General features: G+C 39.4%; 1 protein-coding gene and 1 pseudogene across 2 annotated transcripts; both read left to right on the forward strand.

Moving 5' to 3' along the window:
* The first annotated feature begins 671 nt into the window (after positions 1 to 671).
* Positions 672 to 7,465, forward strand: LOC148732812 (uncharacterized). The gene is made up of 4 exons (XM_088757913.1): positions 672 to 737; positions 2,788 to 2,872; positions 3,930 to 4,354; positions 7,048 to 7,465. Exons 1-3 carry the CDS (start codon positions 672 to 674, stop codon positions 4,139 to 4,141), a joined length of 363 nt encoding a protein of 120 aa, XP_088614039.1. The 3' UTR covers positions 4,142 to 4,354; positions 7,048 to 7,465.
* Positions 7,466 to 13,346: 5,881 nt separating this feature from the next.
* LOC148732813 (elongation factor 2 pseudogene) lies at positions 13,347 to 14,919 on the forward strand (annotated as a pseudogene). The gene is made up of 3 exons (XR_016000353.1): positions 13,347 to 13,508; positions 14,009 to 14,236; positions 14,629 to 14,919. The product of XR_016000353.1 is annotated as an elongation factor 2 pseudogene (transcript).
* Positions 14,920 to 15,108: the final 189 nt, after the last annotated feature.

A 15,108-nucleotide genomic window follows, 5' to 3' on the forward strand; every position in this document is an offset into this window, starting at 1 on the left:
ACCCAAGCCCTCACATTCATTCATCGAGTAAGATACTTCCGTTCCTATTCTATTCCTAATGTAGACTTTGTAGACAGTGCTCAGGGCCACGCAGGCGATATTAAAATATCAAAACCTTACGGCTCTCTCCTCTAAGAAGAAAAAAGCAGCAGTTTACCTTTTCGCGTAACACAGAAATCGCCAAACAGCAAAGATCCGTTTGATTAGGGAGTTTCACACTCCAACAGGCAGGAAATGGTAAAGCTAACTCATGTGACGAAAATCTTGATGGTTGCGTCTCGGTGTCTTTCTTTGGTTTGTTATTGACTGCTTTTCCCAGGCAGATAAATCAGACTTTTCATGTCTGGTTTCAATTTTCGTGAAAAGTTATACATTGATTTGTACTCTTCACTGCTTGAATCAACCGGAACAACTATCGACCCCATTTCCAGTACGGAAGAAGTGCAAACAAACAACCAGTATGACAGAAAACCACAGTGAATAAAGTAGAAAAGGTGAGTCGCAAATGAAATGAACAAAGCTGTCTGATACTCAAATATAAAATCCAAATTATGGACCTTCTTGTCACTTTGGCATCTCACCCCAGTAAGGTGGGGCTTTCTTTTTAATATGTGGAATAGATCGGAATATACGGCAAGCAGCATATGGCTGGGGTATCTTGAGGCCAGAGCATGCAAGTTTACTATATAACATTTTCCACAAGGGGTCCTCCTGGACTGGGAGTCACGTCGGCCAAGGTGGGTCATTGGGGGTGTCCAGTGTGTGCATGTGGTGCAAAAAAATGGCCTTTTAATCTGCTTCAAATACAACAACAATAACTTTATTTATACTCGATCAATTGGAGCTTGTTAGGCTCCTAGCACGTACAGCTAGTGTGTCGAGTTAGCAAATAATATATATAAAATGACTATGAAATAAAGATATTGAGTCAACAAATTGGCTAAAAGTATTATGTATTAGGAAATTGAGAACAAAAAGTAAGATTAATTATATGATGTACAACTAATTAATTATTAAGAACATATTGATATAAAAGCAAGAAGACTGAAAATTTTATGTACAGCATAAAAAACAGCTACAAGTGTCGAACGTTATTTTTATAATTTGAGAAACAAAATTTCTAATGGTAGGAGCAGTTCTTAGTTCATCCTGCAGTGAGTTCCACATCTTCGGAACGTAGTACCTAAAAGTATGGAGTCCATACTTGAACGTATTTGCTGTATGTAGAATAAGCTTCATTTTACCACCCAGATTACGTTCATTACTTCTTAGTGACAGGAGACTACTAAGAAATGTTGGTGTAGTTGCATAGATAACCTTATATATAAGTATACACATGTCCTGAATCCTTCTATTTTGCACGCTTGGCATATTTGCCTTTACAAGTAATTCATCATAGGTGCTAATGTTGTCATTAAAAATACATCTCATAGCACGCTCGTTTAGCTTTTCGAGTTTGCCAGCTGCTGTTTTGCCACAATACATTCATACAGTAGAGCAATAGGTAAAATTAGGTCTATAAGCTTTGTACAACAAAAGTTTTGTTCTAGTACTCAACAGCTTCTTAAACCTACTTATGATCGGTATTTGTTTGCTCGTTTTCTTACATAACAATGCAAAATGTTTACTAAAATTCAGATTAAATACAATGAAATATATGAAGTTCATATATTTTGAACTGCGGTATTAGATACGTATGATGCACGATCCTCGCAGTAGATAGCGCTATTTATGCAATAGCGAAAATCAGACCTGAAAAAAAATCAGGCCTGTACGGGACTCGAACCACTGACCTCTGCGATACTAGTGCAGCGCTCTACCAATTGAGCTAACAAGCTCATTTATCACTTTCACGGGTTTATTACGAATCAACTTAACGGCCTGCTCCCAGTTGGCTTGTTAGCTCAATTGGTAGAGCGCTGCACTGGTATCGCAGAGGTCAGTGGTTCGAATCCCGTACAGGCCTGAAATTTTTTCAGGTCTGATTTTCACTATTGCTCAAATAGTGCTTTACTGCGAAGGATCGTGCACATTTACGTTTCATAACCGCAGTTCATACATATGTTTCATATGTTTGTTGTTATTTAAAAGAATATTTATACGGCAGCCATTTATGAAAAGTGGTCTATTACCGCTTATTATCCAACTGCACTAAGTACAGTAAAAATAACGCGCGACTCGAGTACAAATATCCAAGATATTGTGCAGTTGGTTATTTTGTAATGTAAAAAACCTGTTCAACCGGTCGGCTGCGTACGCAACGCTTCTCTGTCTGCTACGCTTTTCCCACTTTATAGGAAATGCGCATGAAATATAGCAGTTGGATAATAAATAACTAATAAGACGTTTTGGTGTGTGTGTAGAAGTATAGTGTGTGTAATATTGCTGAGTACTTTTTACGAGTTGTGCTGTGCCGTATTTTGACGAGCCCTCGTACTACACACCAAAACGTTTTATGATATATATTTAGCTGCCTCTTCACAATTTTAAGATCTAATTAACCTTGAATTTTTCGTCAACAAACAATGATGAGAAATTCGAAAGTGAAATAAAAATTTTATTGTTTTTCTGAAGCCTTTAACTTGCAAACAAAGATTACTTTTTATCAACTACTTAAATCAGCCAATAAAATGATTCTAAATGTATTGTTATTAAAATGTAACAATAAACTGTCATGGTTAGACTTAACATTCTGTGGACTCAGAACAGTTTCATTACAAGACGTTTAATTATTTAAGAGGAGCTATTATTTACATGAATATCACTCTTATTGTGTTATCGTAACAGAGACCGTTAGTGAATGGAATTGAGTTCAGTTGGGAGGCTTTAAAAAAGAAAATGAACCTCAAGTTCCGTCCACTTGATGACCCAGGTATTTCTTATTATTTTAGCAGCCAACAGCATGTCAGTGTCATTGCATGCAACTTTACAACTTTCGATTGCGTTTTAGGCAACCGTTGAGCAATTGTCAAGTAAACATCAAAACGAACTCCGGATTACTTTCTCTGTAAATGGTCCGGAAAACTCGCGCCACTTTCTCGACCAATCAGATTTCAAACTAAAACCAATCACGACTTGCGTCATCCACGTTTTTCCGCGCTTCAGGCAGTAAACTTGTTTTTACTTTGAGTTCTCATTGGCTCCTTGTCATTTCTTTCCTTTTTTCTGATTGGCTGTTTTAATTACTTTGGTTCTGGTTTTACGGCACTCATCCGGAAAAGCGCAGTAATCAAAGAATTCACAACGTCCAAACAGCACAGAGAAAGATATCACAAAGAACCTATGAGAATCGGAGCTAAGATAAGTAATAAGAGGTTTCAAACGTGCGATGAGCGATGATGTTCGTAACTTAAGTCAAACCCGAGTCGCAATGGTTTCAATTTTAATCTTTCTGATTGGTAGGCACGAAGGTGCAAGATTTCCTTTGGAATCTCAGATTACATTTGACACTCTGACAAAAATTGCTCCGGAACACAACAGCATCAAACAGATAAAGCCTCTTTTCAAAAGGCATCGTTACTCGAAAACGAAGTCACCCTGTTTGGAGAAAAAAATAAAATGAAGTAAAACAGCAGGAATAAAGTTCTCCCAGGTGTATGAATTCGTTAAAGTATTCTATTGAAAAGTAAAATATAAGGTTTGTGGTCCCAGTATTCAAGCGGTATTATTTACCTTGCTCTGAGTCAATCTGCAGAGTATATTAGAGCTCGGGGGGATAAAATGCCTCTCTAGTCTCGTTCCCCGACCTTTCATAATCAAGTAGTTGTAACGGTTCAGTTACAGTTACACGGCAGGATCTGGGTACGAAATTAATGCGTTTTCTTGACGATCATATGTCCGGAACACACTGACGGGTATGGGTACTAACCATCTTGTATAGACAGTCTGACTGGAATCCCTCCCCATATTTTTCGTTTTCTTTGTTAAAGGGGTGCGTTACTACCTCAACATTGATCGCTGTGCGTACGGAGGTATCGTACTTGTGCGCTCACTCTTGGATAACACTCCACAAGTGCGAGGGGCAGAGGTTCTAGCCGTGAACTCTGATTGTTCTCAAGTCTTCTACAATGACGACGTCGTTTGGAGGCCTTATCAAAGCGCAAGTTCTAAAGATATCCGTTGTGTACCAGCAAATGGATGATGCAGTTCGTTTATTTCAGCAGAACCCGTTGTCTCAAGGGGTATCCTTGTGTCTATATGTCTCCAAGATGGTTCCGACTGTAGACAAAGGTCGCTTCTATGCCTTTGGACGTGTGTTTTCAGGACTTGTTGAAACAGGACAGAAAGTGCGCATTATGGGTCCAAATTAAGTGCCCGGAAAGAAGGAGGATTTGTACAACAAAAGTATTCAGAGGTTGGTGATTGGGTTAGAATTAGAAGAATTAGATTGTGATCTAAGTAGCAGTCCTGTGTTTTTTAATAACTTTTTTGTTTGTTTTACAGCATTTACGTAACAAAACTTTTTTATGGTGACCATTTTACAGTAACTTTTTGAAAAAAGCTGAAATTGGAACCTTGCTATTAAAATGTTGTACAACTTACCAACACCAATACTATTTCTCTTCAAATAGTTATGCCCACAGATCTAGGCACCATGAATTTATAAAACTTCTGTAAGATCACACTACAACAATAATGCACATCATAAACACTGGTGCACAAGCTGTACAGATTACAGGTCAGGGCTTGACACTAACAGTAGCCAAATAGCCACGGACTAGTAGAAATTCAGTTTTGGCTAAGCCTTTTGTATTTTTCCCCATTTCCACTGGCTGCTTTTGAGAGTAAACAAACTTAAATTGACCAAACTAGTTTGTCTCTTTCTCAAGGAAGACCAACTCAACACCTTTCTCGAAATTCTTTTGCAGACATATCACAGTAGTGGACACATATTATGTGTAAAGTAGCTCCTCCGTCTTCCTTAGGTACTCTTTCATCCTTTAAGAACTTTGTCACTAATCACTATTTTAACTTATTAGCAAATGTTTTCGATATTGACCAACCGTGTACCTGGTCAGTGTTTATAGACTGTTCCTGCCATAGAACTCATTCGCACTGACTTAAAACTTTGTAATATTTATTTATTTTTTATTCTGTAGGGAGTTTCCTTGCATGGGTACTCACGTCCCGTTCGTTACTCCCTTTTGGCAATTTTTTTTTTTTTTTTTGTACGTGTAACTTCTCGTTTATTACTTTTGTAACTCAGTAGAATGCCAATAAAATTTAAAAAAAAAAAAAAAAAAAAAAAAAAAAAAAATACGCAAATTTATGTCTGTGTACTCTTCCCTGTGTGGCACTTGAATGGGTAACTGAACATGTTATGTTAAAAGAAATATTTGACAGACTTAACAGCATTTATTTTTGTTACCAAATTTGTTGAGCTTCCTGATAAAATCACGCGCAAAATTGAGGGGCACTGTAAAGGAATAACATTTCATTTAGCGTCACAACACATGGATGATCTCTCGTGGTATGCTACAGAAATAATTAGATGAGAAAGATGTAATTCTTTCAGTGTTAAAATCTGCTGTTTTTTGCCATCAAATTTCACCAACAACAGTTTGCTAGATTGGTTAGAAAGATGTTTTGGATTTGAAACAATTCTACAGTGCCTGTCTATGAAGAAGTCTTGACAGTTTTTAAAATGATGTCTTAGGGTCTTGATATTCTTCTAAGTTTCAAAGCAAAAGAGAGTCCTGAGAGTCTTCATGGGAAAATTGATGGATTTTTGTATGTGGTCTGTGGGCCTGAGAGATTTGAGGTCAGATAAACATAAGGCCATCAAACAAAATTAAAACTGGTGCAATTCTTTGAGATAAATTGGTTCAAGGGTGTCAGAAGGTGTGCTGACCATGTGTCAATCAGTCTCAGATGTGAAATCCCTCTGTTTTATTGTTTTTGTTTGTTTTTTTTGTCTGTTTGTTTTTGTTTGTTTTGGTTTTTTTTCCTTCTCTCTAATGGATAGAAGAGGATTTTTTACTGGTGGTGAATAAGAAAAAGACCAAGACTCTGGCTTGACTCTGGAGAGAGGGCTATGCAGCCAACTTTCATGGATTAATTTCACCATTAATTTCTCACAATTTGGACAATGGAATATCTAAACCTTTTGCAGCTTAATTGAGTTCATGTAAACTTCTGTGGCATCTCACATTTAATACTGTTGTTGTTACTATATTATTGGAACTGGTTTTAAAATGGCTACTGGACAATCCAATCTCTGATTCTTAATTGCAGCTTAGCTGATTTCTTCCTTGCAACAAAGTATCTTAACCATGTTGCATTTCACAAAATAGTTGCTTTGCCATCAGAACTAGTTAAAATGAAATGTAATTACTGGTACCAACATTACGAATAAAAGGATGTTGCTTGCATCGTGCTTTCAATTCTTACTAGTAATTCTACTGTTATAGGACCTAGCTATCATCAATGCGTGGCCAGTAAAAAAAAATTATTGGCTAGTAACATCTAAGTTGTCACTAGCCACTATGCTAGTAAGCTAAAAAGTTAGTGTTGAGCCCTGCAGATTGTATTATGGTTGGCAAACAGAAAGTAACCTGGGTTTCCAATCTCATTGAATTAAGGTGTATGGAAAAGAAATTACTCCTTCTACTGTTGCTAAAGATCTTGGCATTTATATTGACGAATCACTAACTTACAACAAACACATTACTAAGACAGTCTCTACTTGCTTACATCAAATCATACAAATCAATAGAATAAAACACTTGTTAGACAAGAAAACAATACTTCTCCTTATGAATTCCTTCATTTTTAGTAAATTATATTATTATTATTATTGCTCAACTGTTTGGTCTAATACTAGTAAACACAACATCAACAAACTTCAGTTAGAACAGAATTTTCCCGCCCATGTTCTTCACCTTAAAAGTTCGATCACATCTCACAAGCTTTCAAATCGCTCAACTGGCTGCCTGTTAATGACAGAATTTACTTAACAATGCAGTGATTATGTACAAATGTATTTAATAAACTTGTGCCTGACTACCTAACCGAGAAATTTACTATGCGTTCACAAATGCACACTAGAAATACTAGACAATGCGATCAACTGAACATTCCAAGGTGCCACCTAACCACTGGTCATTGGTCCTTCGCCTACTGCAGTGCAAAGCTCTGGAATGATCTAAGAGACAATGTTAAATCTTCAGAATCAATCAAACTTTTTAGGAACAAAATTGCCAACCTACTTTTCTCTGATCAGCCTATGAATTTGTATATGACCTATTCAAATGTTAACCTTTTAATGTTATTTATTATAATTATTTGGTAATTTATTTAGTTATTTTCGCTATTTAGTAGCCTTACGACTGAAAAACCCTTTTGGGGAGTTGCAGTAAAGTATGTATGTTCAATGTAGCAACCAAAAGAAAGCCGCTTTCTAAGACTCCCCATGTGATTTCTTTGCAAAATCTTTTTTCTCTAAAATCTAAGTTTTCTAACTTTCTGTGCTGTATTCGATTTACGTTTACATTAATTCAGCCTCGCTTCCGTTCTTGATTCGATGTATAATCACTTCCGGTAATGGCGTCGACACATGTTAGAAAATATTAAAAGTTCTGTGTTGGAATCCAAGAATATATCTCCGTTTCTCGTGCCATCCGAACACCACATGGTGTCAGGAGTAAACAAGAAGATATAAACTGTGTCCAGAACGGATATTTAGTGATCAGTGATCAGGAATTACGCGGAAATATGGCTACGAATCTTCCACCACCGAAAGCTCTTTGTTTATCGGGAAATGCAAGTGAGAATTTCAAGTTGTTCAAGCAGCAGTACGAATTATATGTGAACGCCATTGGATTATCTCATGCCAGTAAGGAAAGGAGAAGTGCTATACTGCTAAATCTCGCAGGTGAGGAGGCGCTGAAAATCTACAATGGCTTCACATGGGCTCCAGCTGTAGGTGACCCCGAAGGGGAGGAACATGTACCAGGAGAGGACAAACTGGATCCGGAATTAATTCTGGAGAAATTCCAGAGGTTCTGCACGCCGAAAACAAACGTTACTTATGAACGTTACAAGTTTCACAGGTATACGCAATCAGAAGGTGAGAGTTTCGATAATTTCTTATCACAAATTAACACTCTCGTGTCTACGTGTGCCTACGGTGAACTAAAGGACGATTTTGTCAGAGATAAGATCGTATTGGGTATAAATAGTGATAAGGTCAGAGCACGGCTGTTGAGAGATGGTGAACTGACTTTAGAAAAAGCGATAAATGAGTGTAGAGCAGAAGAATGTTCTGGAAGGTGGGCTCAGGATATAAAAGGAGAGACTTCTAAAGTGCAGGCAGTTCAACATAGGCGGAAAGGAGGCCCTCGTGACAAGGGACCACGTAGTAACGGGCAGCAAAGAAGTGCATCAAATTGCTCCCAGGCATCGAATAGCCGGTCATGCCGGTGGTGTGGAAAGGAGGTGCACCCCAGAGAAAGATGCCCTGCAAAAGACAGTAAATGTAACAAGTGCAAACGCCCAGGACATTGGGGCAAGGTCTGCAGGAGTAGCAAAGAAAAAGGGTCTGTACAAGAGGTAGCAGAAGTGCAGTCTGACTCAGATGAGTACTACTTCTTAGGAAGCATCAGTGATGAAAGTTACTCTATTGAGAGTATCAACAACAGGAAACGCAGGAGTGCATGGTTTACGGAAGTCCAGGTGTCAGGTCAGAGCCTGAAATTTGCTGTTGATACTGGAGCAGATGTGACAGTCATTCCCAAAGCTGTGTATGATACACAGTTTTCACACTTCAATTTGCAGAAGCCTGACAGGCCTCTTAGTGGCCCAGATCAAAGCAACCTTTCAACTTTTGGATTCTTTACTGCAGAACTAAAGAAAGGTGATCAGACAATCACAGAGGATATATATGTGTTCCCCAAAGGCTCTCTATTGCTAGGTAGAGACGCTTGTGCAGATCTAGGTGTCGTTAAGTTCATTGGAAAAGTTACGTCAGATCCTATCCAGTCAGCGGAGTTCGGATCAATGTTCAAAGGCTTAGGAAAGCTAGAAGGAGAATATAAGATTAAGATCGAGCAAAACGCAGAGCCATACAGTGTGATGACTCCCAGGAGGATATCTATTCCACTACGTCCTCTAGCCAAAGCTGAACTTGACAAGCTTATCGAGCTAGATGTTATAGAACGGTGCACAGAACCATCGGAATGGTGTTCTCCTATGGTCGTGGTGCCTAAAGGAAATGGCAAAGTGAGGATCTGTGTGGATCTCACGAAGCTTAACGAAGTAGTGAAGAGAGAAAGAATCATGCTCCCCACAGTGGATTATACAATTGCTCTGATGGGAGGTGCTAAGGTTTTCTCTAAACTGGATGCCAATGCGGGCTTCCACCAAATCTGCTTGGATGAAGATTCAAGGAAACTGACCACGTTCATCTCACCATTTGGTCGATTTCGATACAAGCGAATTCCCTTCGGTATCAAATCTGGCCCTGAGAAGTTTCAGAGTGAGATCTACCGAATACTAGGTGGTCAACAAGGTGTGGTATGTCTCATGGATGACATTGTCGTGTTCGGAAAGAACCAGGAGGAACATGACGAGAGACTCGTACAGACATTAACACGGCTGAAAGCAGCAGGTGTCACCTTGAATAAGGATAAGTGCCAATTCAGCAAAAGCCAGATTGACTTTCTAGGTCATCGGATCGGAGTTAATGGTGTGGAAAGCTCTCCAGAGAAGGTTGAGGCTATATTGAAAATGCGTGCTCCAGAGAATGTGAGTGAGGTAAGAGGTCTGATGGGTACCGTGAACCAGCTCATGAAATTTGTACCCAACCTTGCTACTATGACACAACCTCTACGTGAACTCTTGAGCTCTCACAGTGCATGGTGCTGGGGTCCAGCACAGGAACAGGCTTTTAAAGAGATTAAACAATGCTTGACGAGCAGCCCAGTGTTGCAAATATATGATCCTTCACTGGAGACCAAGGTGTCAGCAGATGCGTCTTCATACGGACTTGGCGGAGTGCTTTTGCAAAAGCACGGTGACAGGTGGGCGCCAGTGGCGTATGCGTCCAAAAGCCTTCTGGATGTAGAGAAAAGGTACGCCCAGATTGAGAAGGAGGCCTTAGCTAGTACCTTCGCATGTGAACGATTCACAGATTACATTCTGGGAAAGGATATTATACTTGAGACTGATCATAAGCCTCTTGTACCACTGCTATCCACGAAGGAGTTGGATCAACTACCCGTACGTATTCAACGAATGAGAATGAGGCTCATGAGATACTCGTTCACACCTGTTCATGTGCCAGGAAAACTGTTGTACACTGCAGACACGCTATCTCGTTCTCCAACACCAGCCAAATCAGGTGATTCATTTCATGAGGAAGTGAACTTATATGCTCATCAAGTCATAGCTGGAATGCCTATCAGTGATAGCAAATTAGATGATATTATGATCCATCAACAGGAGGATGAAGCATGCAGGCAAATTATGAACTATGTAGCTGAAGGTTGGCCTGAAAAACATAATGTCAAGGGTTTAGTCAGCCCTTATTTTGCTCATAGAGCAGAGCTGACAGTGGTTAAAGGGCTGTTGATGATGGGACCTCGAGTCGTTATACCATCGTCTATGAAATTGGAAGTCCTGGATAAGATCCACGACGGTCACCAAGGGATTGTCAAGTGCAAGGCATTGGCCAGAAACACAGTGTGGTGGCCAAGCATGATGAAGAATATAGAGGAGTTAATTGAAAACTGTCGCAAGTGTCAGTCTAACAGGAAAAATCCTCCAGAACCTCTAGTTCCTACCATGCTCCCACAACGACCATGGCAATACATAGCCACTGATGTCTATGAACTCAATAAAAGACTGTATTTAGTAATGATTGATTACTACTCCAGATGGGTAGAGGTAGCTAGTCTGAGTTCAACTGCCTCAGCAGAGGTCATAGACAGGATGAAACGTGCATTTTCCAGATTCGGAATTCCAGATCAAGTAAAATCTGACAATGCCAGCTACTATACATCAAGGGAATTTAAGATGTTCACTTTAGATTACGGGTTTCGACATGTCACTAGCAGCCCAGGTCATGCTTCAGGCAACGGGGAAGCAGAGAGAGCAGTGCAAACAGCTAAACGTCTCCTAGCTGGCTCTCAAGATCCTTATCTTGCTTTGCTACAGTATAGAGCGACACCATTGGCTAATGGTTATTCTCCAGCTGAGCTAATGATGTCAAGGAGGCTCAAAACCAAAGTGCCGGTGGCCCCGTCTCAGCTGTCCCCAAACCTTGTGCAGAATCATGCCCTACGTCAGTTTGAAGACAATCACAAAACCAAACAGAAGCTGCACTTCGACAGAAGGCATTCAGCGAGGCCTCTTGTTCCCTTAGAGAAGGGAGATGAAGTGATGGTACAAGACAGAGGACAGTCTGGAATAGTAGTGGAGAAGTGCACACCTCGTTCTTATGTGATCCATACGGACACTGGGTCATATAGAAGGAATAGAGTACAGATCAACAAGATACCACCCCCACCCCCAGCTGCAGCTACATCTCCAGCCAAACCCACACCGGTGCCAGTACCTCCATCACCTAAACTTCCTTCACCCCAAACAGCTAACACTGCAGAAGGAACTGGCACATCAAAAGTGTACACCAGATCTGGCCGTCAATCTAAGCCCTCATCTAGATTGAAGGATTATGTGCCATAAGTGAAGTTATACTTTCTGGCCAGATTTTCTCTGGTTTCTCAGACAGAAAGTCATAACTATGAACGCGTATTCTAGTGTGTGTGAGACTTAGTGCAGAGACAAATGACAATAGCTACCCAGGATGTGTTTCTTAACAAAATGACGATTACTTGAGGACATTTGATTGACGTTGTTTTAATTTTGAATTTCACGCTAGATAAGAAACAAGTATGTCTAAGTAAGTTTCTCTTTCATTATCTTAAAGGGGGAGATGTGCTGTATTCGATTTACGTTTACATTAATTCAGCCTCGCTTCCGTTCTTGATTCGATGTATAATCACTTCCGGTAATGGCGTCGACACATGTTAGAAAATATTAAAAGTTCTGTGTTGGAATCCAAGAATATATCTCCGTTTCTCGTGCCATCCGAACACCACACTTTCAGGGCTCGAAATTGCGCCTGTATCAGGTGCATTTGCGAATAAAGATTTCGCTTTTGTGACTAAAATTTCTCCATTAGTAGTGATTTAGCAACCATTTTATAGCCTAGCTTATAAACAATATTTAACAGCCGTGTGTCTTACTTGTTACTGTTTAAACAACAACAAACATATGAAACATATGTGTGAACTGCGGTTATGAGACGTATATGAGCACGATCCTTCGCAGTAAAGCACTATTTGAGCAATAGTGTAAATCAGACCTGAAAAAAATTTCAGGCCTGTACGGGATTCGAACCACTGACCTCTGCGATACTAGTGCAGCGCTCTACCAATTGAGCTAACAAGCCAACTGGGAGCAGGCCATCAAATTAATTCGACATAAACCCGTAGATGATAAATCAAACAACAACAAACATATGAAACATATGTGTGAACTGCGGTTATGAGACGTATATGAGCACGATCCTTCGCAGTAAAGCACTATTTGAGCAATAGTGTAAATCAGACCTGAAAAAAATTTCAGGCCTGTACGGGATTCGAACCACTGACCTCTGCGATACTAGTGCAGCGCTCTACCAATTGAGCTAACAAGCCAACTGGGAGCAGGCCATCAAATTAATTCGACATAAACCCGTAGATGATAAATCAAACAACAACAAACATATGAAACATATGTGTGAACTGCGGTTATGAGACGTATATGAGCACGATTGTTACTGTTTGTTGTGGTTTTAGCCAAAAAATCCTGTGAAATTCAAGTTGAATGTTGCATGCCTTTTGTCGTTGATTTCTTGCTGAGAAACGTATAGTGGGTGCACTTTTTCAGAAAGTATGTCGTGTAGTGCTCATGAAATTACTTATGCAACTAAACTCTATAATTTGCAACTAAATTTTAGAAATTATTCGCAAACTGTGATCAAAAAATTTTTTTTAATTTCAAGCCCAGACTTGGGGGCAGCTTATGTGCTGGTGATTACTGCAACTTTGCTTTGGACAAGAAGTTAGTTACAGTACTTTACAATAGTTATTATGCAGCTCTTTGACAGGTAGTTATGGTAGTACTCATGTGGTAACAAGTTCAACAGAATGCTTGTTTGATGAGGAAGGTAGCTAATATTTCTAGTGCTTTAATCGGCATCCTAATAATAGCTCACCATTGAATATTTCTTTGAGCTTAAAACTTTTTGAGTAAGGAACAAACTACTTCAATAGTTAAACTAAACATTTCCTTTATGTTCATTTCCTTTCTAATTTTATTCTTCTGGGACAATTTTGATGATGGGGCGCTATATTGAAGCCATTGAAAATGTTCCCTGTGGCAACATTGTTGGTTTGGTTGGCGTTGATCAGTTCTTGGTCAAGACTGGTACTATTACAACCTATGAAAATGCCCACAATTTGAAGGTTAGTATTTTAAAGGACACAGAGTATTCAAGATTACCCTCCAATTTTCCATTAGAGCTGGCTTTAGAGTAACCTCAAGTTTTAGACAGTGGATTTTCTAGTGCATTTATGTGAGTTTTCCCTAACCACTCCCATAAGTGACCAAGACAGAATTTCTCTTCACATTATCAAGCAGACAAGTGATGAGAATGAAGAAAAATATCAGCTAGGGGCAGACAGCATGGAGAATTGCTTATGAAATCTTGAGAGTGACAGGGTATAGAAATGTAGTAGCACCAGAAGTGTACAATAACCGGAGAAAAATTTGCGCATTTGGAACAAAGGCCTTTCAGGCTATGGAAATTTAGGCTGAGAATTTTATCTCCAGTGCCAAATGAGCCATGAGTCTATGGTAAGCATTAAGATCCACTCTTATTAAGCAGTGTAATGTATAGAAAGAGGTAATAACCCCCAACAGAAGTATCTCTTTGGAATTAATGATGAATTTCTCGTTCTTTTAGCAAATGAAATTCTCAGTGTCGCCAGTGGTTCGTGTTGCTGTGGAGGCTAAAAACCCATCTGATTTGCCAAAGTTGGTGGAAGGCCTCAAACGACTGGCTAAGTCTGATCCTATGGTGCAATGTACAATTGAGGAAAGTGGTGAACACATTGTGGCAGGGGCTGGAGAACTGCATTTGGAAATCTGTTTGAAAGATTTAGAGGAGGACCACGCTTGTATTCCTTTGAAGGTACATACTAAAGAAAGAAAAAAATTGAAGAGGTTCAGTCAACCTATCCAACTGTTTCTCTATTATATATTTTTTTTATCTTTTGGCTTTAAATTTCCTGTGGTAGAGGGGTCAAGTTTGCAAATCTGTGACAAATAAGTATAAAAGAAATTAAAGAAAATGGGGTTTAGGTTTTACGCTTGCTTGTATAATTATTAGGCAAAATTAAAAGAAGCATTGGTAATCATTGGAGCCCAGAGGATCGGGGAACCATGAGACTTTTGAGTTAGCCCTAGCCCTTTAATTGTAATAATATTACTATTTTTTATCATTACTGTGGGATATCATTACTGTGTATCATCTCCAAAGTCCTTGAAAAGTGCGTTTTTTCATGTGTTTTTCCCTTTATCCAGCCTAAACTTTACCATCTACAAGACGGTTTTGTCAAAGGACGTTCATGTGTTACAAGTCTTCTCAGATCTACATTTGTCTTTGCCAAAGCACTTGATGAGAAGAAACAGCTTGATGCAGTATTTCTGGATTACAGTAAAGCATTTGACTCTGTATCATTTAACTGCTTATTAAGGGAACTGTATGGCGTTGGTATAAGAGGGAACTTGCTATCTTGGTTTAGAAGTTATCTGACAGATCGATTGCATAAGACAGTTATAGGTGCGTGGGAAATTAACGTCTCCTGCCCCTAACCCTGCAGGAGACGGGACCTCCATTTATTCGTCCCTATCCGAGAAGACTAGAATATCTAACCATTTCTTGATGTTAAAGAAAGGAAAAAGGAAGCATATTCTTCTCAGTTAATTTTAAGACCCTGAGTGTTGGTCCGGCCGGTATTGAACTCTCGACCTCCCGCACAGCAGTCCGGCGCTCTCCCAATT

This window comes from Stylophora pistillata, chromosome 4 (assembly GCF_964205215.1).
Source record: "Stylophora pistillata chromosome 4, jaStyPist1.2, whole genome shotgun sequence".
Taxonomy (NCBI): domain Eukaryota; kingdom Metazoa; phylum Cnidaria; class Anthozoa; order Scleractinia; family Pocilloporidae; genus Stylophora; species Stylophora pistillata.

What these genes read in the sequence shown, in the direction of transcription:
- LOC148732812 (XM_088757913.1), top strand. Translation starts at nt 672, where the DNA reads ATGCAAGTTTACTATATAACATTTTCCACAAGGGGTCCTCCTGGACTG. An exon ending in TGGGAGTCACGTCGGCCAAG is followed by an intron (nt 738 to 2,787) that starts GTGGGTCATTGG and finishes TTATCGTAACAG; the next exon opens with AGACCGTTAGTGAATGGAAT. An exon ending in CCGTCCACTTGATGACCCAG is followed by an intron (nt 2,873 to 3,929) that starts GTATTTCTTATT and finishes TCTTTGTTAAAG; the next exon opens with GGGTGCGTTACTACCTCAAC.